The 26,882-nt window shown below is 36.1% G+C and overlaps 1 protein-coding gene across 1 annotated transcript in view; it reads left to right on the forward strand.

The window, feature by feature from the left end:
* Nucleotides 1-26,545, forward strand: part of LOC149302725 (thyrotropin-releasing hormone-degrading ectoenzyme-like) — a 331,139-nt gene extending 304,594 nt beyond the window's left edge. The window contains exons 15-19 of the mRNA XM_089482127.1: nucleotides 425-532; nucleotides 22,879-23,046; nucleotides 23,138-23,278; nucleotides 23,923-24,004; nucleotides 26,399-26,545. Of these exons, the coding sequence (XP_089338253.1) occupies nucleotides 425-532; nucleotides 22,879-23,046; nucleotides 23,138-23,278; nucleotides 23,923-24,004; nucleotides 26,399-26,545 (646 nt within the window). The remainder of the gene's footprint in view (nucleotides 1-424; nucleotides 533-22,878; nucleotides 23,047-23,137; nucleotides 23,279-23,922; nucleotides 24,005-26,398) is intronic.
* The last annotated feature ends 337 nt before the right edge of the window (nucleotides 26,546-26,882 follow it).

Genomic DNA, 26,882 nt, shown 5'->3' on the forward strand with positions numbered 1-26,882 from the left:
CAAGAAGCACATTTAGTCTATAAAAAATTAAATTAAATTTCAAGTTATGGGCTTGTTGTGCCACAAACTGTAATTTGAATATTATACCTGCAAGATTCATAAAATAAAAAGTAATATCAGGAGGTAACTGTATTAATGAAAGCTGTAGCCTGATGCTAATGGTTAATTAAAAATAAGCCTGGGATCTTGTGCTTTGTATGGCTGCAATTACAGAAATACAAACCAGCATTAGGATAATATAACGTTTAGATGTTAAATGGCTGATACAATCTGCTGCTTAAAATTGTATCTTCTAATCACAAATTAGTTAGTTATAATATTATGTAATATTGTAATTAGTAAACTCGGTAGCACTTTATTAAGCTACATTAGAGAAACAGGTACAAACTGAGTTTATATTTTTATTTTTCCCATGGCACTATAGAGAACTCAGACGTGAAGTTATTATGTTGGCTTGCAGTTTTGGCAACAAGCAGTGTCATCAGAAAGCAGCAACAATGATCTCAGACTGGATTTCCAGCAACAGGAACCGGTGAGTATCTACAATAATACTATAAAAAAGTATATAAAATTCTATCTTTGTTAAATTATATTACATGATTAATCAAATCACTTTCCTGTGGTGTATCCTCATATAATCATCTGCAATGGCAGTTTTAATCCCTTCCTGACAATACTGTTTTTTAAGTTTTTTGTACACTTCTTGACAATGGCTATTTTAATATTTATGTGGTGTTTATCTGTAATTTTATTCTCATTTGCTGTACCCACGCGAAGTATATATTGGTTTTTTTACAGGTCAAGAAAAGCTTTCTTTAGATACCTTTATTTTAATCATATCATCTAGTCGACCTGTGTAAATGGACCAAAAACGATTCGGAACAATTTTTCACTTCGTTTTGGGGCCAATCATTTTCAGAAAATGAATTTTTATTCTCTGCCTATTCAGTTCAGCTGAAAAGTCGGGGGCATTTTTAATTTTGGGAACAAATTTCATTGCCTGGTGCCCACATTTACACTCACTCTCTCACACTCGTTCATTCTCTCTCTCTCTCACGCTCTCTGAATGTTTCCCTACCTTTTCTGACGACCACTTCTGTTCAATAATTGTTGTCTAAGGGTTAAATAATAAAATATACATTTTGGGATACGTTATTGTAAGAATAAACTATTACAGCACATTATATATATATATATATATATATATATATATATTTGAGTTTAATGTTACTGTCCTTTACATCTTGATTATAATCACTGTTTCAGTACAGTAGGGTTAAGGAAAACATTGCTTACATCATTTTGATTGTTAGTCATTTAAGGAGCAATCTCACTTTTAAGTATATTTCAAAGAATAAATGCATTAGAGAATGTTTAATCTATACTGAGGTGTAGCATCCATATTCATTACGTTGCTCAAAGTTTGCATCCCTGACATTTTAATGTTGTTCTATTGAAGCTTCTTCAGGTTGGTTGTATAACTTGGTAATCAGAGGTAAACAAAAGAAGTTTATTTGCTCTTATTTTTTCTAACTCCTTTGTGCAACTCAACGCTGATAAGAGACCTCTTTCTTGATGAAGATGTTCTATTGAAACCATGGACACAATTATCCATGTGTAGCTCTATGCAGGGCCGGCCCAAGGCAAAATGCCGCCTGGGGCGAATTTTAAAATGCCGCCCCCCCCCTTATCTACCCTTCCTCTCCCTCCGTCCCTGCCGCCCCCCCCATTATCTACCCTTCCTCTCCCTCCGTCCCTGCCGCCCCCCCCCCCCCTTGTACTTACCTTTCAGCAGTCCTGCGGCAAGTCTCCCTGTTCGGTCTCGGTGCTGGCTTGTAATGCTGAGCGCCGGAAATCTTCCGGCACTCAGCATTACAAGCCGTCACCGAGACCGAACAGGGAGACTCGCCGCAGAGGAGAGAGAGAGGGGCGCCGAGCGGGTACTGACAGCTTGGTAAGCGAAAACCACTCGGCGCCCCTTTCTCTCTCTTTCGCCTTAAAAAAAAAAAAAAAAAAGGGCTTGGGGCCGCCCCTTCAAAAGTGCCGCCTGGAGCGGTTGCCCCACTCGGCTCCATTGTCGGGCCGGCCCTGGCTCTATGGTTCTGTGCATAGTTATTGACAGAGGACAAACCTTGATGGAGTACGGGAATAAATGCATTAAATGTATAACAATCTTATGATCTGTGTAGTCAAAAATACATCCCAGTCCATAAAGGGGCACTGGTAGATCTTCATAGATCATCTCTGGGTATTTCTACATTTATGGTCAAGACCATAATAAACCATAACAAGTTAAACTGTTCTATAGTCTAGGTTTGGGTTATGTTACTAACTAAGTTTGCTGTTAAAAACTCTTTATGGAGGGCCTTCTTGTGTCCTACATGATTAAACCCACATGATTAAATCTGTGTTGTGTATTAATCATGTAGGAGACAGAATACATATAAACATACAATATACATACTGATGAGCCATAACATTATGACCACTGACAGTTGAAGTGAATAAAATATGAGGCAAATACCACATGCTCATCTAGACATATTCTAATTGTTGTGGCTTATTTAAGGTACAACTTTTAGCAGTTAGCGCTATGACTTCTAAAGTAAACAGTAATAAGTTAATCTGTTATACTTAAAGTGTTTTTACAGTAGTGCTGCTGGGTTCAAATGAGCTTATCTGTATGCCCCTTTTCCAAACTACTGGTGACAAAGATTACAGTAAATATTACATTGTATTGCGTGGGACAGGTTCTTACTTCTGACAAAATGCCCCTTTTTATAATGAATTCAGTGGCAGAGAGTTCTCAGAGAGGAAGATGTTGGCTTTATGTTGTAATTCCCCTAATTCCCCTATCCACTGAATGCACTGAATGCAAGGAATTATTGTAGGTAAGAAGCTGTTAGTAGGGTACCTCAGGGATCCGTATTGATGATCCATTAAGTTTGCAACTGCAAGATAGCAGGTAATTTTTTTCACAAACATGGGATTTCTAGAAGTCATTTCACAAAAACATGCACATGCTGCTTATACATAATGTCTAAAATGTTTCCAGTTGTCTCATAAATAAATCTTAAGAGGACACTCTAGTATCCCATAAATTCCCCTGAGCAATGAATGCATATGAAGGTACTTTGTATGCATTCTTCAAATCTGAAAAAAAGAAACACATGTACTTACCTTAAAGAGAAACTGATGCTTACTGCCCCCCTCTGGACGAGAGCTCTGTCCATTCAAGCACATGGGGGCCTTGTTAAACCTTCCCAGATGCATTCACAGAGCCAGCACAGAAGCTGACTGAAGGTCAGTATATTACATATTAGGTGATGTGTTAGACCAAACACACCACCTTCAGGGCAGATTACTAGGGTAGGAAAAGGCCCATGTACATAGTATGAGTTTCCCAGCATAATATGTACTTTAATGTCTATGATAGGTGCATGGTGTCTTTACATTTTCAAGTAGCCCATTTTGCAAATTCATAAAGGGATTCTGCAGATTCCTGCCAAATGCATTAGTTCCTTACTAAAAGGAGTTCAGAGACATTATACTGTCCATTTAAAGTGCATATAATGGCTGGAGTGTCCCTTTTAAGGTTGTCATTTGGTAAACCTGAAAATATTTTGCGTTACTTTATGATTGTATTCACTTCTTTCTAATTGACTATAATAATTAATATCAGCAGAGGAGGGCTGGGACATTCATGTGTCCAGTACAAAGAGAGAATTTAAACATGCATGTGATAATCATGAAGCTATGTTGAGTCTAAGATGAGAAAAAGAACTGACTAGGATCAGAGTCTTACATCTGGAGGATTAGTCAAACTGGATGGGCTGAATGGTTCTTATCCACCATCAAATGTAAGTGTGTGTATCAGCATATGATGTTGGAGTGTTTGTTAGTGTATGTCTGCATGTGTGTGTGTGTGTGTGTGTATTTGGTGTTAGCATGTGTTTGGGGATGAGTGTTAGCATATGTTAGTGTCAGTGTGTGGTGTTGAGTGGAAAAAGAGTGTTTGTATGTAGTTTTTGATGTTAGAGTGAGCGTGTGGGTGTTAGAACATGTTTGTGTGTTAGTATGTTTGTGTCTTATTTACGGCAGGCGCCAAAGAAATACTGTACTTAGCCAGCACTAAGCCTGGACTCACGTCTGAAGGATGTTTTCTCTATTTGCCTTGGCTGCAAAAATATGATGACTATGTAAACTATCATTATATTCTGTAACTTCTATTTTTGTCAGCTCCTAGTGAAGGTGTGTTATGATCTGTGGTTATCATTGAATGCTTGTCTCTCAATGCTACACAAGATAAGAGAGCTACATGTCAGGTTCATCATATCTCAGCCCTTACTGGATGTTGGAGTCCATAGCGCAGGAGCGTAAGGACGCTCCTGCGCTATGAATGTTGAATGTTTGAATATATATATATTAAACAAAGCAGATACATGTCACCGTAAGTAGCAGAGTAGGAGGCATATCAAATATACAGACTGCTGGCTAGTATGAAGTTAGAATAGTCCAGGTAAGAATCCAAAAGGGTTTGGGACGGGTATCGAACAAAAGGGGTAAATCCAATAGGCGGTCCAGGTCAAAAAGGTAACAGGCAGGCAAAATGGTAAATCCAAGAGACAGATCCAGTCGGGCATGAGCTGTAGCTCCAAAGTAACGTAATTAACTCACACCTCTGTTACTGAGAGGCAGGGATATGAAGCCTGTTGATTAGGTCAGGTGTGTTAATGACATAGGCTTCAGGTGAGGGAGGCAAGGTTATAAAGCCTGTTGGTTAGTTCAGGTGTGGTATGACATAGGCTTCAGGTGAGGGAGCCATGGATATAGCATAACCAACACAGCTGAACATAAATACACAGAACACGGATTCTAAACATAACCAGACAATACATACATGGTACATGACACCACAAAGGACAGGGAACAAGGAACACAGGGGATGGAGTGAGGAACCGAGATCCTCAGACGCTTCTCCTTTAACCAAGGATAGGATATCTCAACCAGGACATGGGAAAAGGAGAGAGGAACTGAGATCCTCACATGTATAAGGGAAAGAGGGCAAAGGTACATAAAATACAAACACACAAGTAAACAAAACAGCAAGCTGTGGAGAGGAGTTCAACTCCAGGCAGACAACTTAAAGGGGCGGCCACGCCTGGCAGTTTGCAGGGCGGGGGCCGAATGCTGATACTACACCAGGTGTGCATACCTGGGAACTCTCCGGGTTTGACCAGGAAATTGCCGGGTGAAGCACCGCTTCTCCAGTTCTCCGGGTCAAGACCCGAATCCTCCGGGCCCCGCTCCCCACCCATTTTCCCTTTAAATGGGGGTGTTTCCTGCTGACATCAGGGGCAACTCCCACTGACTTCAGGGGGAACTCCTCGGTGGCCACATCCCACATTCCCAGGTATCCAGATATGGTACCACCACTTATATAAAGAAAATAACATTTACTGAATATACATAAAATAGCAATTTAAAAGAAGACAATATGGATGTTCAATGTCAATACTGAGCATAATAGTATAACAATTGCTTATAAAATAAATTCTAATAATATCAATACCATCTGTTAATGAATTTATTCTTATCACCCCAGTCCCTTTTATAACATAGGATGTCCCAAACATACCAAAATCTTAGTTCTCCTCCCAAAGCAACTCTGACAGTCTCTTAAGTTGCATTAACACTACCCTTACTGTTGTGCCCAAGGTTTATACCTGTTATTGTAATTCTAATTTGTGATCTGTATTCTTACACATAGGACACAATACTTTAGCTTTATTTGATTATTTGCCCTCACACACCTTTCTCTTTTTACCAAGTATTTGTGTAAACATGCAGCTATGCATTGATGCTCCCAAGTATTTCTTTTTGTGTCATAAGGGCTCAGTGTCTTGAGCAATTTGGCCTACTTGAACCCAGAGAATAATATAGAGGGATTAGGTCCTACCATCCAGCAAGTTCCACTGCTTCAAAACAGTGGACCTCCTGACACTACTAGTACAAGTACTGGTAGGAAGTTTGCAGTCCTTGAGGTTTTGGAAAAGAGTAAGTTTTGCTAGCTGGTTCCTATGCATCAGGTGAGTGTTCACTGTGTCACAAATATCTTCTATTTGAAAACCCGTGTAAAATGAATTGAAATGTAGTTTTTGCAATTTTTTTATTAGCTTGGTGAGGAAAGTTGGAGTGGCTTATCAGGTTCAGCATTAGGTAGGTAACACTGCTGTTCTGTATGTTGCCAAAAGTGTAAATCTTATTTTTAGATAGAAATAGGAAGTCAATTTATGAAACTGTATATATATACAGTATTACCAAGTATATACCAAGAACTAAGATTTTGAATATATTACCTAAAACATTAACAATGACAACGTAAGGTTAAATGAGCTATAATTGAGTGTATTTGTGTGAATAAGAGAGTGTATATGTAAATTCTGTGCCGATTATTTAAGGACTGTACTTGCCCCAAGGAAAAAAGGTGCCAGGCCTCCCCTGGTTTTGCATCATAGATCAACTGTTTTCCCTTGATCTCCATGAATACATTTTTATACAATTGTGTATACATGCAACATACATTTCATATACGGTAATTATATAGCTAAACCTAGTCAACAATGTATAGTTATTGGCCTATTGACCTTAAATTGTCCCTACAAAAGACACATAATTGGGAAACAATAAATGAAAATAAATAAAACAGTTTTATGAAATGATTTAAGCAGAATAATTATGAGTGGTTTATTATTACTACTGAGATATTATAAAAGGGAAATCTTTGTACCATTAACATTGGGACTGATTTTTGTAGAGCTCTCAATTTTCTACATAATTCATTCACAGACCAGCAACCCTGTCATAATCCTACTATGAATATGCAATTAGTGACGTTAAAAGAAAAACAGCATAACAGTATATAAAGTATGCATGTTGAATGTTGGTGATTCAGTAGAAGATAGAAATGTGACTTATACAGAGACAATAACTCTGTCTGTCTTAGTGTGTGTCTTAGTGGAACACTGTACACTATTAATGTGAGTAGTTTCCCCAGGCCGATATCAATTATGAAATATATAAAACAAATTATCTTTATTACAGTGAAACATAGCTGTCCATAAATCTTGAACAAAGCATTTTTCTAGATTTTGTTTAAATTAGCATTTATTTCAGGACTAATGGGAAGGAACATAAATCATGGAAGTTGATATTTGCAAATATACTCTGATATGCTGTTGTGCTAAATACACAAATAAATGTTACATAAAATGACATGGTTGTTTCAAAATTTATTATTGTGCTTGGTAAAAGGTTGACATCACTGAAATGCAGTTGTAAGAACTCCAAGAACTCAGATGGAATATAATATTTAAAAAAGAATGGCAGTATAAGAAAGCAAACATTTTTTAAACAAAATTCACATAAACAAGAAAGAAAATAAGGCTCTTTTTTTAATTATTAAAATTATAAAATGTTGCATTAATCCATCGCAGTAGACTATTACTATTTAATGACAGAATTAATGAGAGTGACTGCCATTTTTTCAAACAATCTAAAAACATAAACATGATTTCAGAGAATTTGAAATACAATAAACAGACCATAGGATGGACATTTAATTTGTTAAGTAACTGAATTGACCCTATGGGAGACACACCCCTAAAAAAAGTCAGTTTAGAGAATATGTGGGACAATTTATAGTTAAATCAGCAAGCTTTCTTTAATGTCTGATAATGTATTATGAGGTCTACTGAGTTGTATCAAGATAAGTCATTTTCTTTGAACCTTTCGTTTAAAAACAAGTTCATAGTATGAAAAACTAAGTGTTATTACTTTGGCCTATTCATTGTTCCAAAAACTACGAAAGATATAAAAAAACTCATACTTTGTTTTAAGTACTCATTTAAGTACTAGCATTAACATTAAAAAATAAACATATTACCTTGTTACCTTAGGCAATATTTTTGCACTCGTTTTCAGAACTAAAAGCTGTAATCAATTTCCTGGATGCTTTTTTAACCCCTTAACGTCCATTGCCGGGTCAGGCACGTCATGCAAAACGGTCACTTAACGACCTATGACGTGCCTGACACGTCATCAGACTTAAACAAGCTTAGAAAGTGATCAATGATCACTTTCTAAGCTTAAACGGTGTTGCTGTAATGCCTCGATGTCGAGGCATTCAGCAACACCGAGATCGGCATGATGGGCCATGTCTGGCCCCTCCCCGGGGCGTCAACAGCCGCCATACATTGTATGGCGGCGGACGCCCGTTTTAAAAGCGTTTAGGAGGCGATCAACGATCACCTCCTAAACTTCAATGGTGTCGCTGGAATGCCTCGATCAGGAGGCATCCAGCGACACCAAACACTTACCTCTTGATGGACTGTGACCGCTCCGGAGAGCGGTCACAGCCGCAGCTGCACGCAGTCTTCACCATCCGCAAGATGGCGGCGGTCCGGGAAAAAAATAATAAAGTTGAAAAAGTTCGCTAGACAGTCTCCTGACCTTCTAGAGAACTCTGGCTCCACTTGCTGGTTGAATACAGGTACTGCATTCAACCATACAAGTCAATGGAGGCCAGCTTTCTAATCACTATGTGATTAGTAAAATATTTAAAAAAAAAAGAAAAAAATTAAAAAAAAAAAAGAAAAAAAGAAAAAACTTAAAAAAAACATGGTAACATTTAAAAATTATTATGCTTTAGAGGAACTATCCAGTTCCAGCAAAATGTAAAAAAAAAGTCCAAAAAGAGTAAAATAAATAAAATAAAAAAATAAAGTTTATTATTATGAGCAAGTGCTAAAATTAGCGCTGTATCTTCCCAAAAATCCTGACGTGGAAAAATTTAAATAAAAGCATTTCAAATACCCAAGGGGTGTCTAATTTAAAAAAATGAATGGTTTGATGGGGGTAAATTGGAGTGGCCGGGCTCAAAGATAGGGCATAGGCACAGACTGACCGAAATGGGGGGAAAAAAAGCGCACTTCCAAAATGTGGCATTTTAACCTCAAACACCAGACAAACCCATACATGTGGGGTATGAATGAACTCGGGAGATGTTCCTGAACACATATTAGGGTGTTGTTTGATAGTGACGTATACCTGGAGCTATAAATTTATACCCAAAGTACAATTTGTGTGAAAAAAAAAAAAAAAAAAAAATACTACCACAAAGTGTGGCAAAGGCTGGTGGTAGAATCTGATGCATGGAAAGGGTTAAATACTACCATTTTAAGTACCTTGGGGTGTCTAGTTTTCAAAAATATATGGTTTTATGAGGTAAATTGTAGTGGCCAGGCTCAAAGATAGGGCATAGGCACAGACTGACCAAAATAGGGGGGAAAAAGCGCACTTCCCAAATGTGGCCTTTTAACCCCAAACAGCAGTCAAACCCATGCATGGGTGGTATCACTGTACTCGAGAGATGTTATTGAACACATATTAGGGTGTTGTTTGATAGTGACGTATACCTGGAGCTATAAATGTATACCCAAAGTACAATTTGTGTAAAAAAAAATACCAAAAAAATACTAACACAAAGTGTGGCAAAGGCTGGTGGTAGAATCTTATGCATGGAAAGGGTTAAAATACTAGCATTTGAAATACCTTGGGGTGTCTAGTTTTCAAAAATATATGATTTGATGGGGTAAATTGCATTGGCCGGCTTCAAAGATACCCGAAATGGCACATGGGGGGAAGAATTACCAGATTTGGAAAAAATGGTTTTGAAATAGCAAAACGCTACCTGTACTTAATGCTCCATAACGTGCAGAAAAAAGCAAAAAAACATAAAAACATTGGGTATTTCTAAACTCAGGACAAATAGTAGAATATATTTAGTAGGTTTTTTCATTAGCTTTTTTGGATGAGTAAAAGATTTTTGGGGTAAAAGTCAGGAAATGTGGTTTTTTTTTTACATTTTTCATCATATTTTATTATTTTTTTTATGGGAAATTAGATAATATGATTGAAACAATGGTATCTGAAGAAAGCCCTTCTTGTCCTGAAAAAAACAACATATAATTTGTGTGGGTTCACTAAATGAGTGAAGAGAAAATTACATCTAAACACGAACACCGCAAAAGTATTAAAACAGCCTCGGTCCCAATGGTACAATAGGTAAAACACAGCCTGGTCCTTAAGGGGTTAAACAATAGGTATCCTGTATATAAAAAGGGAATATTTTTATATTTGTCATTTTGACTGTTTATTGATTGTGTCATGTTGTTAATGCTGCTTAGTTTCTATAATTCATCCATAATCCTAACTACAAAATCAATATGATATGAATTATTTCTTAATATAAAGATTTATCACTCCAGTTATATTTTTTTCAGAGCGAATATAATTAAAATAATATTTTATATAATTAATATTTTGACATTGAAACCATGGAAAGCAAATTTGTTTATATTTCCTCATGAAGCATGAGTTATCAATGCCCACCTTATGGAGATCTATGGATAGGTGTCCTGCTTTGATATTTCAAAAGGAAAATTTGCTGTTGCATTTTATTATTTTAGCTTTATATCCAGTGTTATATGCTTTTTGTTCATACACTTTTAAGACAAAGACAATCTCTGATTATTTACTAATATGAATAGTATATTTATTTATTGATCTATTTATTGACTTATTTTGATGTAAAACATTTAATTGGGCAGATGCGATCCCGTTGTGCTCAATAGACTGGAAAAAAAATTACAACCCTTTGTAGTTTTTTGTGAACCAGTGACAACATCTGTTCCATTGGACTATTGGATACTAGGGATAGTATAGTTTATGTAGTATATAATATATTTATATAAAGTGCCAGATGGCTGTTTGCAAAATATGACATTTCAGATACACATCCTGCTACCAAAATAGCTACAAAATGTATAGGTGCAATTTTAGTTTATGTAAAAATCAGCCTATGTATGAATTACATGTGCATAGAGATACAAGTATGTATACGAGTGCGCACAAGTATGTATTGTGGGCACTTGGACATAAGCCTTTCCACCATTTGTGAAGCAAAGATCAGGCTATTTATTATTGGCCACCAGAATGTAATAGGCACCAACTGAAAACAAATGAATAAAGATTAACGGCATGTCCATTAGTAAGTATTTCAGTTTTCATGGACCCAGAGATAAATAATTTTTCTTTTCTTGAACCGCCTTGTTTTTTTCAATGTAAAGTAGGTTCCCCTGGTATAGGGGCTAGGGGCTAGAATTCTGACATATAGATAGAATCATGACATTGGTAACTGGAAAAATCCCTTAAATGTGACACAGTCAGTGACCCTGCTGAGTATACAGTAGTGTAGGCAAGAATTGTATTACATCTGAATGTAAAGATTGATGTTCAGGGTAGAAATAAAGGGTGGCTATCCAGACAACTAAGCTCCTATGTAATAGTACATATTTATAAGATTTTAATATAAAAGCCACTAATGTTTTTCAGTTTTACCACTTTTAAAGCATATCATTCATTGTACTGCTGTCCTTGACTGCTTAGGCCCAGTTGCTTTTAACAACCCAATCCAACACCTTCACCCACCCACCGTAAATAAAGACATAACTCACTGGTGTGGGTAAGGGCATTGGCCACAGCTTTATTAACAGATTCCCGTAAAACACAACATTGACATAACCATTAACAACCCGCCAGCTGCTAAGCCTAAGCCTAGCAGGCGGTTACAAACCACGGGATACCAAGAGTTCTGGCCCAGCGGGTGCCATCAGCCACCCCGCCTCCCCAAGCCCATTCGGGCGCAGCTTCCAGATGTCACCACTTCCAACCAAAAAGGGGGGGGAATCTTCCGCGCTGTGACTAAAAGAAACCACAAAGAAAACAGAAACCAACACATGCACAATGAAAAGTACAGTACAGCAAAATAGGGAGGGAGGGTGGGACAATGCCCGACCTTAAGCTCCGGCAGGAAAAGAGGTAGGATTGCATTTGTCCTGCACTTTTACACCCTAGCATGCAACAATGTTGCGCCCACTAACCAATGAGGCAAAAGTTAACCTGACCTCCCGTTGACCTGACCTGGGCCAGCAGTTTCCCCCTTTCCTTATTTTCCAGGGGGGCCCTTTCTCATGCTTATGGTTTTATGTCAAGACAACCCCATTTATAATGTTTAAGAACTAATCTGTAGTTTTGTGACCTACTGTCCTCTAGTCTCCTGTTTTGACTCATGGTATAATGTATCTAAACTGAGATAGTTTTTAGCTGTTATAGCAAATGAACAGCATTTTAATTTCATTGTTATCATTGTTACAGGATTGTTTTGTCCTTTGTATTTAACATGCATTCAACTTATAGTACGCTTATTTATTTATTTTTAAAATCTTCATTTTGTTTTCCTTTTTCATGTCCTATTCTATTACATCTCCACAGTATTCATACATCCCATGCTGCATAAATCAATGTGTTTATCTGTAGGTTTTTTTCACGTTAAGTTGCTGCTGTTTCATTACATGAAATTGGTCGTTTAATATCTTAATTTGCCTATGTGACAGAATGATGATGCCACTAAGCTTAAAATGCCATAAGAACTTTGTTATCTGCTTTATTTATATGTAATCTAAGATATAGAAAAAAAAAACATTTAATAGCTACTTTCAAAGATGTTGGTTGTTGAACATTGTTTTGCACAGTGCTGAGTTTACATGTGATTTCCAGCTGGTCTATGCCTGCAATGCTATGTTTCTGTACATTATTATTGTATACCAGCAAATACAGGATTTGTATGTCTGATTCTGTTTATTTGATCTATACCTTCAGTGCTGAGTTCACATTTATAGACTATTAAAACTAGGGAGACACAGGCTTCTGAGGAGGATTGGATTTCCCCAATATAGAATACTACCACCTTGCCTGCATTCTGTCACAGGCAATACTTTTTCACGCCACAACAGATGCCCTCTCTTCTTTTGCTGAGGAAAACAGTAATATGGAACCTTTTTAAGTTGCACAGACCCTAGGGTTAAAGAGGAGAGTGGGTCCAATCTTGCCTGATGTTGCCCCCGCGACCACATACACAATAGAGGTCTGGGATAAGGTATCTCACTGGATCCTATTCCTCAAAAACTCATACCACCCACCCTTTTATGTCTATCCCATTCATGTTTAAATTCCCTTAGCATCTACCATTTCTGATGGGAGTCTGTTCCATTTATCTACCACCCTCTCAGTAGAACTTCCTTACATTACATCTAAACCTCTAACTCTCTAGTCTTAGTTCTTCCTGATATTCTGCAAACCATTCAACATTTTGGTAGCCCTCCTCTGAACTCTCACAAAACTGTCAATATCCTTCTGGATATGGGGTCTCCAGAACTATACACAATACTCTAGGTGTGGGCTAACCAAATATATGTAAAGTAGCAGAACCACCTCCCTCTTCCTGCTACTAATGCTGCTATCTATACAACCCAGCATACCACTTGCTTTTTATCAACATTAATTTGCAGCTGCTACACTCTCAACCATTCTTTTCATTTACTTAAATCACTTTCCATTTGGCTTGTTCCACCAAGAACGGCTACCCTGTTGCAGAGCGTTGGATCATCTGCAAAAGACATACTTTCCCAATAAGATCTTTTGTAATATCACTAATAAAAATATTAAAATGTATGAATCCCCATACATGTCCTTCAGTTACCCCAATAGTAACAACACCTAGCGCTGAATGTACACCATTAATTACAACCTTCTGTTTCTTGCCCCTCAACCATTGCCTTTTCCATTCAACTATTTTAACATCCAAACAGTACAATTTATTTATATGGAGGTCAGTGTCAAATGCCTTACTGAAATCCATAAAGACTACTGTGCCCTCCACGAATACTGGCACCCTTGGTAAATATGAACAAAGAATGCTGTGAAAAAATGTCTATTGTTTAACCCTTTGATCTTTTCTTTAAAAAAAAAATACACAGAAATACTCTGCTCATGTCTCAATGCACTGTGAAAAGGATGGTTTGAGTGGCCAGAAAGTCTCCAAGGGTCACAGCTGGAGAACTGCAGAAGTTAGTTGTGCCTTGGGGTCAGAAAGTCATGCCTTTGTATAGAGCACTGGTGAGACCTCAATTGGAATATTGTGTACAGTACTGTATACCATTTTCGTGCAACAAATTTCAATTCCCAGCTGTTCGGATGAAATTCGGGGGCCTTTTTTGATTCGGAATGACATTTGGGGAGGAGTTCCCAAAGGGGGAGGGCCTGACACCTTCTGGACTCACCTTTCATTACAGAATTTAAACAAAAAAAACATGGTCAAAGAGGTGCAGCAGTAGTAGTAGGGCACTGGGCCTGGGCAGGCAAACACTGGCAGATGATAGGAAGATGTAGCCTCTTGGAGCAGAAATGAATTTCCCCAATATTATAGAAATTTAAAAAAGAAGGCTCCCACAGAGTACAGACAGTTAAAGAGGTGCAGCAGTAGTAATGGGGCACTGGCCCTGGGCATGCAGACACTGAATTTCCCCAATATTATATACTTTATATATTATAATGCCTGGTTTTGTCACCAATATTTAATTATCAATGAAGAATAATAGATGATTGAAAGTTAATTAAAAAAGCCCAATAGATGATATGATAGAAAGATGATATAATAATTATAGGTTTCGCTAGTAGCATAAATGGACAACTGTCTTAACCAACTAAACTCTACTTAGGAACAGGGAAAAAATGTCTGCTGTTGTCCTACTTTACAGCTTCTCTAATCCACTCTACAACAATACACTTCCTGCACTAAAATAAACTATTAATTAACTTGCAGTATGGTAGGTGAGTAATGAGTATTAATCTCAGCCTCTTCTAAGCTGTCACTGTCTCACACTCTCATGAGTCTGTAACTGCTGCTACTGACAAGTTAAAATGGCATCAGCACACTTATCTATCTAATACTTGTCCCTTCCCCTTGTAAATGCTGATTCCCCAGAGTGAAAAAAGTTATGGAAAAACTTCCACAGGTTGTTGGACCCATCAATCACAGCCATAACATTAAGGAAACCACATCTTGTTTTTTGGCTACTTCTGCCTGTCAGTCATTTATATGTACCCTCCCACACACAGTCCCTCCCTAATGGCGGCTACACATGGCAACGAATTGACACATTTTTGGCACTTTTGCAGTTCGTCTTCGTCAGTTTCGCCAGAGATCACCCCCGTTATTGTTGATTAGAAGGCAATTGTTGACGAAACAGGCAATTTTTGCTAAAAATAAAGTTCAAACGAAAACAATTGCAAAAGCCTGAGAAGTATTAACACAACAAGAGGCGACAATAACTAAAAGTGATATCAGGAAATATTACTTTACTGAATGGGTAATGGATGAGTGGAACAGCCTTCAAGCAGAAGCGGTAGAGTTTAAGCAAGCATGGGATAGGCATAATGCTAAGCTAGATATAAGATAAGGGTAGGGACTAAGGAAAGTATTCAGAGGTTGGGCAGACTAGATGGGACGAATGGTTCTTACCTGCCGTCACTTTCTATGTTTCTTAACTGCAACCCCACGTCACTACACCACACCATAAGTTGTTTGGAAAAGTTTCAAGAGAAAAATGACTCTTAAACAAAAACAAACTCATTGGTGTTCAGTTTGCCAGACACTACTGGAACCTCAAATGGGTTCTGTTTCTATGGTCAGATGAAACCAATATTGAGCTTTTGGGCAATGGCATAATCTACTCTATCAAATATCAACACATATTGACCGAACACCTGACTGCCTCTGCCAGAAGACTTAAAATGAGTCGTGGTTGGATCTTCCAGCAAGACAATGATCCAGAACATACATCAAAATCAACCCAAAAATAGTTTACTGACCACAAAATCAAGGTCCCATCAAGGGCAGTTTCCTGACGTGAACACCATAGAAAAACTGAAGAGGAGAGTCTACCATCGCCAACCTCGAAATTTGAAGGATCTGGAGAGATTCTGCTTGATGTAGATATTTAACAGTTTTTTTCTTTTAGCAAGGTTTCTATTCATTTGCCAACTACTACATCAAGTGTAGCTGATATAAACTATATCAACTAAAGATAGATAGTTCATGGTCGAATGTAAGTGGTATAATTGGAAAGTGGAAGCATTTAGTAACAGCAGAAACTCAGCCATGATTCAGAAGACCACATAAAGTGCTGAGGTGCATGGTGCATAAAAGTTCCCAACCCTCTGCAAATTGCATAGCCGAAAAGTTCCAAACTTCCACTGGCATTACAGGAGCTCCATAGAATAGGTTTCCGTGGCCGAGCAGATGCATGGAAGACTCAGATCACAGAGTACAAGTCAAGTGAATGGAAATCTTACTGCTTTAGCATACCAAAACATTTTGGACAATGTTATACTTCCTACTTTGTGGCAACAGTTTGAGTATGGCACTGTTCTATTCCATCTTGACTGTGCCCCAATGCACTAAGCAAGGTCCATAAAGACATGGTTGGATAGGTTTGATGTAGAAGAACTTGACTGGCTCGCACAAAGCCCTGACGTCAACCCCATCGAATACCTTTGGGATGAACTGAACCGGAGATTGCAAGCCGAGGTTTCTCGTCTAGCGTCAGTGCCAAATTTCACAAATGCGCTACTGGAAGAATGGACAAAAATTCCCACAGAAACATTAAAAAATTATGTGGAAAGCCTTCCCAAAAGAGAGGAGGCTGTTATAGCTGCAAATATTAATGTCTATGTATTTAGAATACAATGTCATGAAAGTTCCTGTTGGCATAATGGTCAGGTGTCCCAATACTTTTGTCCATCCAGTGTAGTTTAACAACATCTTCAATAAATAAAATAAAATGTTTTTGATATCTTCACTTTAATTACCATTTCTTGCATTTTGCATTTCTTGATAAAACATTAATATTAGTTTGTCTTTTTTAAAACCAGTCCTTAAAGGGGCATTTTTTCTTATATCTCACAATTTTGACAGAACTTCTACTATTTTCATGTGAGATCTCCAAGCTCAAAATGATGTATTGCCTTCATGTTAATTGGATAGCTGGTATGATACATGAAGATCTGACTTATAAACCCTAGACCATACCAGACCATCATTACATTGTACGCCATATCTACATAACAATAACATTACAATTAGATTTTTTTATCACAGAGAAACTCTATTACTTGTGCAATCTCCCATTTGTAATAAGCAGACTGCTTTCTCCATTTATTTTTTATTACACTATTTTCAGTTTCCCTTCTTATATATTAATGACCTATGTTATTCATAATTCTTAAAAAAACAGTAAAGGAGGGTTTGCAGAGTTTTTTTTTTAAAATTTGCTGTTCTAAGTGGAATTTCAATTTTCTACTTAATTAAAGAATCGTATAAAATGCATTCAATTACATTTTATAAAATTAGAACACAATTTGCCCAGGAGATAAGTAATTATATCTTGTATTTTACAAATGTATTTTATATTATTGGAACTTGACTAAAATTTAAAAAATGTTAATTAATCATAAGTGAAATGATTTGTTGTAGCTTTTCATGGGTGCCATTTTCACTGCAAAAGAACAAGTTATACTAAATTCTGCAAAACTTCATTACATACAAATTAAGTTGAATCAATGCAATTTGCATATGAATGTGAATAACATTATTGTTTGTAATGTGTTTTTAATGGCTGGCCTTTCTGGTAATGCTTTGAATTTTTAGATGCAACTTAGATTTTACTTGCTCTACAAAAAAGAAAGAATATGATAATATATTATGATACCAATGGGTATTTTAATCTAAAAATACCTTTTTCAGGAAGTTTTATCAGCAAAGTCTTCTTAAGGTATCTTATTCTGAAAGATCATACATAATGAACATATTTGTTTAATGACAAATGTTAGTGTGCAAGTGTAAGCACAGGCTAATTGCTAAGTCAGAATTACTGTACATTTCAGGATAAACAATTCTCCCCTTTTAACATCTTACATGGCCATATATATATATATACACACATATAAACAATGGCTAAAACTGTGTAGATATAAAGTACTTGCCATCCATAACTAACATCTTTGACATGATTAACGGGTTGTCCTTAAACCTGTTAATGACAATGCATTGTGAGCCTGTACAGGTACATACTATGTTGTGAAGGGGTTAAAATGTATTCAGGTCTTTGTCTTTGTTCTTAACCCCTTAATGTACGGGCTTGCGGTGCAATGCAATGACAACAAAGCCTATACATGTACACTGACGTCAGGGTCGATCACGCTGACGGCAGCGGGAAACACCTCGATTTAAAGGAAAAATGTGTGGGAGCAGGGCGACCCGGAGGATTTGGGTCTTGACCCGGAGAACCAGAGAAGCAGTGCTCACCCGGCAATGTCCAGGTCAAACCCGGAGAGTTGGCGGGTGAGCTTAATTATGCTTTGGCCAATTCATATAACCAAAACCTCTCATTTATATTATGTTTATGTATTTGTTGCCAACTTTATTAGGGTAAGAAGCGCAGACAGTTTCTGTTTTTTGTATACATTGTACAGCCAATACACTGTTTTTGCAGCATGCTTACACCTGTTTGGTAGGCCTCGTATTATACATTTGTATTATTTGAGCCTGTGACTAGCTCAGCGCACCGACATTTTCTTTTCCAAACCCGGAGAGTTCCCAGGTATGATAATGACTGAAAAAAATACATATTTATGTATTTTAAAAAACATTGGTTATAATAACAACTAGTTCCATATATCACTTGTTTTGGTGGCTCCTGTGTGAAGAAGCATCAAGAGGGAGACATTAAATAATACAATAGTATCACCAGTAGTATTAAGTTCATTTGGCAGGACATTAGCCAAGGCTGATATATAGAAAATTCACCTATGTGTAAACAGGTCTCCCCTTCAGCATTTGTCACAGCTGGGTATATTATAATTTGTTGGGCTGCTTTGTCAAGATAATCCCCTAAACATAAAACAAATCACAGTAATTTTGTCAACAAATATTTTGGAACTAATACAGCTAATTGCTAAAAACATATGATTTAACTGAAATGCCACCAACCAGTGAGGCTAATGTTTAATAAAAACATATCATCAATGCAAATAAAGAAGGAGGCTATGTAATTTGAAAAACTTGACAATTTACATGCAAGTTACATGTCACTATAACTAAATATAGCAAATTCTGCATTTAGATATTAGAAAAGTATTTCCTGTATATCTGATGACAGGGCAGGTTGTAAAATGTATTATTGTCATTGAGAAAAAATAGAATATGATAAGACATTAAGACCCTTGTGATCAGACTGGTTTTCAGTTTTGTGTGCCTTTCATGACAATGGTTTTAACATTTCTGCATGTTTGTGTTTAGCTGTCATTTCCTGTTTATCGTTTATAGTACCCACAGACATTATATATTGGGTTTCTTTCAGGACAGGAAGGACTTTCTATAGATACATTTATCTTGATCATATCTTATTTACTATAAAGCAAATATTAAAATATAGTGAAGAATGGAAAAATAAACTCCTGATGCTGAAACTTGGCCTGGGGAGGTCTGTGTTCTGTTGGTCGCCGGCAGGGGCCTCCTCTGGCATCAACCAATGAAGAGCTGCTTACTGTTAACCCCTGCAATGCTACATAGACAAGGTAGACTAGAGGGAGTGATAGTATGAGAGGACGGGAACAGGGAGATTAGCTAGGGGATATTTGCGAAGACAGACACGAAGATTCTTCATGTTGTGCTTCTTTGTCTTCGTGTATGTTTACCCGCCACCGTATTAGTTTATTCGGTACTCGGTTTGAACAACGTAAACATTCATGTTTATTTTCATGTTCTCTGGTATACAAATGCACAAGACTATGTTATAGTCTTTATGGCTTAAAAGTATTACCTGGTTTTCTGCATATATTGGCCATGACTGCTTCAACTAATAAAACGCAATTATCACAATGCATGGTGGAAAATATATGAACCTGTGAGGCCATGACCGCTACAATTAATGAGACAACATTGGAGGTGTTGGTCAAATCTGCCCTACCCTAAAAAAATAAGAAGCTTTGCTTGACATGAACCATGGCTCAAACAAAATAGATCTTAACTTGAATAAAGCTGGAAACAGTTACAAAAGTATTTCTAAAAGCCTTCATGTTCATTAGTATTTGGTAAGAAAAATTGTTTATAAATGACCGCAAACATGACTAAAGACTTGAAGAAAGGGAAGATACCACAGAGGAAGCCACTGCTGTCCAAAAAAACCGCTGAAATTAATAAAAAAGAACCTGATATTGAGTTGTTTGCAAGGAACATACAGTGCTATAAGCGAAGAAAAAAAACGACTCTAAGCACATAAGTAAATCAACAATAGAGAGTGACTAAACATCCCAAAATTACTGATGAACTATTTTATTCAAAAGGAATGGTCTAAAATTATTTTTGACTGCTGTGCAGATCTGATGCTGAACCGATTATTAAATTAAAGGGTTCACTTACTTTTTCCACCCTGTACTGCGAATGTTTACATGGTGTTATTAATCAAAGCACATAGTGTCTATTATTGTGCCTTTGTTGAAGATCAGTGCAAATTTAATCCAGCTAATCCCAGAAGGTTGACATGCCTTTTTGCAACCATAAATGTTATAATCACATACATATGAGTGACTGCTTCAGTTTATTAATTTCAGTAAGAGCTCTACAGAGCATGCGCGAAAAGCAAATTACACTATGCTCCCCACTGTCAGAAAAGGCATCTGGGGAGCAATGAAATGAAAGACTAGAACTCCAATAACTGAAGAAAGTCTCAATTACTTGCACAAACTACAATGCACTGGGATATATGCAAAATGAACTCTAATTTGCATCTAACATTTAAATAGGGAAGGTTTGGTCCTTTAAAGAGTACTTCACCTGTGACTTCCCCTCCATGGTATGATGGGAGCCCACCTGTAATCAGTAATCTCAACATACTCATGATTTAAGTGTCTCCTGAAAAAGATACATGTTAAATGTGAGTGTATTAGAAATATTAGGGAAAATAGAAAACTGAGCTTAATTTTTTCTATAAAAAATTGTATATCTTAACAGAGAAACCCATGAGAAATTGATACCTTCATACAAGTAAGAAAACACTTTAACCTGGTATCCTCATTTACGGTTTAGAACCTAGAGATATATTGGATTGCTTTTTTTGATTCAGGAATATTTTTCTATTCTAGAGGTGCAATCAGAAACTGTTAATTTGATTTTTTTGTCTTCTGTCCTGGAGTAGTGTAAAAGTAAACTAGGAAATTCTTGACCAGAATGTGTTTCTCTTATAATTTTTTTTTTAGTGATTGAATTATATATATATATATATAGTATTTGGATTAAAAAATATATATATTTGCAGTTGATTGCCAGACATAAATACAAAGAGGTTTTTGCTTTAGGCATGTATATGTATATGAAATTACTGTTTTTTTAAAGATTAATGCTACTTCTGTAATTACATTCAGAAAAGGTTTCTTACAATGAACGGATGTAAAATAATCCTACCAATTTATGTGAAAGGTGTTATGAGAATTTATAAATGGGTTTTCAAATGACTGGAGCCCCTCAGTCTTTGGGTAGGCTGACGATGCTTTACATTTTTATGGGGATGAGAGGAGGAAATGGTGTGGGGAGTAGCGCGTGTTTAAATAACTCTCTCGCAACCTTGAGATTTCGGGCCACGACCCAGAAAAACGCAGAGTTCCCAGATATGATCAATAGGTAGAGGCAGGAGTTTTCAATGGATGACAATTGTTTCATTGAGGTCACCGCTCTGAAAGCTGGAATACCAGTTACTCGTGTTACATCAGTTTAACAAAAACAGACCTAACCCATTTTATAATGTTAAAAATATTAATTTGAATGTTTCTTTAATGATTTGCATTTATTCTTATGTTTGTTTTGCATCTTAACTGTCAAAAATAAAGCAAATGTCTTACATATAGTTTTCATGTAAGTATTTCCTCACATGAAAATGGCGTAAGTAAATGAAGTTGATTAAGGAAGAAGGTGTTTACAATGTGTGTTGGGGGAGACTTGTGGCATCATAAATACTAATTCCTGCCTATTAGCAGGGATCAGAATTTTTTCAGTGTGCTAGCTATGTATGTTGTTAGTGACTTAAACTTGCTGTACTGTAAATTGTGTATTATAAGTTTGTGTTCCCGTAATGTTTATTTTAATGCATATTATATAACAGACGGAAGCAATCCAAAAGCAAATAACAACAATGCAACTATTTACCTCTTTAAACATCGGAATTACTTTGACTTGAGGTTTCTACAACTTTAACATTTTCCTTACTTTATTTTTTTTCAATGCCATCTGAAAAATATATAATTGCATCATTTTATTTTTGTACATTGTGTACACTGTATCTAACTGTGTATGTTACTAATATAGTAACATGAAAAATAGATATACATATACTCTTACTTATATTAAGAATGGATAAGGAATATTTTAAACTTTTATTTAAATAGCAATGTAGTAGAGCAATAAGAAATGCTAGCAGATTGGTTATATAGGGAAATGTATTAGCAATAGAAAGAGGACAGAGCACTGGTGAGACCTTACTTGGAGTATTGTTACAGTACTGGAGACCATATGTCCAGAATAATATACTGTAGATACTTTGAAGGGAGTTACTAAGGGAGTTACTAAACTGATTCATGGATTGCAGGATCAACTTTGCCAGGAAAGGTTAAAGGTTCTTAACATGTATAGCTTGGAAGAAAGATGAGATAGGGGGTACAATATTAATCTAGAAAAACATAAACACAATCAACACAATAAAGGAGGAGGGCATATGTAAAAGAAGAAAAACTAATCTAACAAATTAGAAGGGCAAATGTTTAAACGTTATATTAGGATGTATTCTTATTATGTAATTATTTCCCCAGTATTCCACCAAATGTGCGAGACATTGTCTATTGCACAGGAGTTTCCCTAATGGATGAAGATGTATGGGAATTCATTTGGATGAAATTTCATTCCTCCACAGCTGTGTCAGAAAAGAAAATATTATTGGAAGCGCTGACTTGCAGTGACAACAGAAACTTGTTGAATAGGTAAGCAGTTCACAAAGAAACCATTCAAAAATTTGATGTTTTTTTTCCTCATAAATTCACTATGTTGTTACTTCTTCTCAATTATATTAAGGCTTCTCAACTTATCATTGAATTCAGAAGTAGTATTGGATCAAGATGCGATTGATGTTATTATTCATGTGGCAAGAAACCCCCATGGAAGGGATTTAGCATGGAAATTCTTCAGAGACAAATGGAAGATTTTGAATGCAAGGTATAAGCAGCATTTTGTTTTTCTTCCTGAGTACATGTACAGTAGACAGATATTCGTACATTGACTTAACAAACAATAACATGTATAAACTGTAGTACTATGGAATAGTGTTTAAACTATTTCCGTACGAGTGCTACATACTACTGAACACAAAAATGCATAATTAATCTAGGCATAAACATTTAGCAGTTGAATGGAATCTCTTGTACCAAAAACTTTTGAACATTCTGCTACAAAAATTAGGTTCAGTACAGGACACTTTTGCTTGAGGTGACTGTAAGATTCCAAACCTGTTCCAAGGGATCTATGGACATTAAGGAACATTTGTGTAAAATGTGCTGGCTAAGTCATTGGTAACAGATGTTTCAATGGTTGGAGATTTATATAACAGACAAGGATGAATAAATTGCAATAATAGTACAAATTAGGGATTATTTTCCTAGCTAAATTTAATGTTGGTTCACAGATGTGACAGTTTTCCTTTAAGGTCACTAGACTTGTATGTTACCAATTGAGCAAAAGAAATGTGTTCTTTAGTTAGGCTTTGCCTCTGCGCGTGTATTGTTTATACGTACATTTTGGAATCTTTATATTGCCAGTACATGTATTATACAATGCGCTAATGCAACATTCCTTTTTTTCAGATATGGAGAAGCATTGTTTATGAATTCCAAGCTTATTAGTGGAGTAACAGAGTTTCTAAACACTGAAGAAGAACTGAATGAGGTAAATGTGTAATATATTTTTTTTCCCAAAAAATTAAGGAACTATATTTTAAAGAAATCAAAGTATTTTCTTGAAATTATGGTATACTAATATGATAATGTTAAAACTCAAAAGAACCTACTGTTATTTTAAGTTACTTCTTCTATATCACTCTCCACCAGACGGGCGGACTTGAAAATGGTTCTTATAGGTCCTTTTTTAATTCCTCCTCCTTCTGTCTGGATTTATTAATAGTCTTCACTCAGGGCTCTAGCTTCTCTGTTAATGCAATGAGCATTTCCCAGTGAGCTGCAACATTAGCACCTTATACATTTTGAAGATAATGACTTTCAAGAGCATATTATTTCTATCCAGGATTATGTTCCTAGTTTTAATTCTATAAGTAAACTTTGAAACTTACCTTGCATGATTTTTTCCTGTACTTAGAGTTGCACGTCTTTGTGCAGAGGTTGAAAGTTAAGAAGGCAATTAGTTTTACCTATTTCAAGTGGATCTATTACAAAAATGCTCACCAAAAGTGCTTTATTTCGCTCTTATGTCAATACCTTTTAGACCCATCATATACGTTTTCTCCTTCCTACATGGTCAGTGGATAGGTGAACTGGTGGAACTAATAGAAGGCACAGACCAGGGGAACATCTGAGAGACCTTTTTTTTTCCTCTTATAGGAGTGCGCTTGCAAAACCATGTTGACATGGTATATTACCCTAGCTGTGGAGGGGCTGTAGACATAAAGTGTCTTATATCCACACATGGTGGTTGTGCCTGCACCTTTTTTGTATTGGTATGTTCTCTGCATTGCCAACCAATGCCAACCAATGGAACTTGGGGAGGTCTGTGGATATGTCAGACAACACAAAAAGGGAAGTGTAGCACACAGAGAGCATATATGTAAATACTCCAAGCTGTGCCCACAAGGTCTATATATAATGAGAAAAAGTAATTGAATAGCGTAGCACTCAAAAAAGAAGAAAACAGTAAAAGTAAGTTTGACTAGCTCATTAAACACTTCGACCATAACCTTCACAAAGGGTTTGACTCCCCTTTTCTGATTTTCCTTTTTAGTTTTATTAATTTCCTTTTTATTTCCATTTGCTGTTGCCAAAATATTCATTGTTAAAAAGATTTTGGTCATTGTTTTATTGGAGTTTGCATGCAATGAACATTAGTAACAAAATATTTAAACAACTAAACGTAGCATAATAATATGTCAATTAACCCCATGTGAATGTGCAGATATTTGTCTAACATAATAGACTAGATTCAACACCAACTATCCTTGCATAGATTACAATGGAAATTAACAAGATAGGAAAACAGGAGTTCATTGGCCCATATTCATTAACTGAGATCAAATGTATAACTAAGATACATGTATATAATTCTCCATCTACTCTTCCACTCCAGTCTAAAGGAGGATTGTAATTAAATGACCTTTGATAGATCTAGCCCCATATCTAGTAGATATTAATTACTGAGCTGTATTAATCAGAATGTGTTAAAAAAAAAATAGAAAACAGCTTCCATAGCCAACACATACAATTGGTGCAAAAATATTGAGCCATTCAGTAATGTGAGAAATAAAAGGGGTAATACAAACATCCAATAATAATTGACAATGGAAAATTCAAGCATAGTGCCTATATCTTAATCACCCATACTACAAATTATCACAGAAAATCAGTACATTAAAGCAGACATATAATGTATGGGTTTGAATATATCATTTGAGTAGATATGTACCATACCAGCCCTTTATGTGCACTTATAAACTGTGACAATTCTGATTTCATATACTTTTTATATACTTTTAAATTTGCAGTAATTTGCTGGCTTTGTAGATGACAAGTTATAAAAATATTGCTATGTTGTGTTTTATTGTCAAAGCAGTTCCCCATCACTGCATATACAATTTATTTTCTTTTACAGCTTGTCTTAAAAGTGTAAACATAATTAATAATAAGTATGTGTTAGGCAAAATAGGATGCCTAGGTTTTAAACAAAAAAAATTAAAACTGTATCCCAAATAGATTTTAAAAATAAGATACTGTTTTTTTATATACTTTACAATGTACATACAACCATTCATGAAAGTCTTCCATTGGAAATTGCAAGATATTAGGGGTATATTCCCTAAAGTAGTCTCCTGCTAAAGTAGGATTTAACATGATTAACATAGTCGTTTTGCATAACAGTGAATTACATGGCATAAATTAACATTAAAATTTAACCCATGTGGTAGATATAATATTACATCTCTGCCGTAAGTATCATCCTCTGGCCAAAGTTTAAGTTTACAGTAAATTACTGACCTTGATTATAATCATTTTATTTTATTTTATTACAGCTTAAAAGTGACATTGATTATAATCATGTTATTTTATTTTCTTACAGCTTAAAATTTTTATACAGCAACACAAGGAGGGATCATCTGTGGCATCTCTAATCCGGGCGGTGGAGACTGTAGATGCTAATGTTCGATGGCAATTATTGTACAAGGAAGAACTATTTCAGTGGTTAAGAAAATCATTGAAACACTGAATTTTGAAATAAAAGAGAACAATCCAATTTATCATCTGACTTTTCATGGGAAGAGACCAGAATGCATGCTGTAAAATTATTGAAAACAGCAAAGATGGGGCAAAAAATGCCCTTCTCTATTTTTGCAATCGGCTCTTTTTCAAACCAGAAGAAACTTTTTCAAGAGAAGTCATAGCAACTGACAATTCAGTCCCCAAATTCTATTGTATAGGGCATGTTGATGTTACTACATATTTTTCAAGTTATATTTTGTGCATGGTTGTAATGTCTGCTTGTGTATCCCAGCATGCTTTATTTTAATGTCCTAGTTTTGTATTTGAACTGCTGTTACATCGAG

Source organism: Sceloporus occidentalis, unplaced genomic scaffold, assembly GCF_023333645.1.
Source record: "Sceloporus occidentalis isolate IW3139 unplaced genomic scaffold, rSceOcc1.0.p SCAF_17, whole genome shotgun sequence".
NCBI lineage: Eukaryota > Metazoa > Chordata > Lepidosauria > Squamata > Phrynosomatidae > Sceloporus > Sceloporus occidentalis.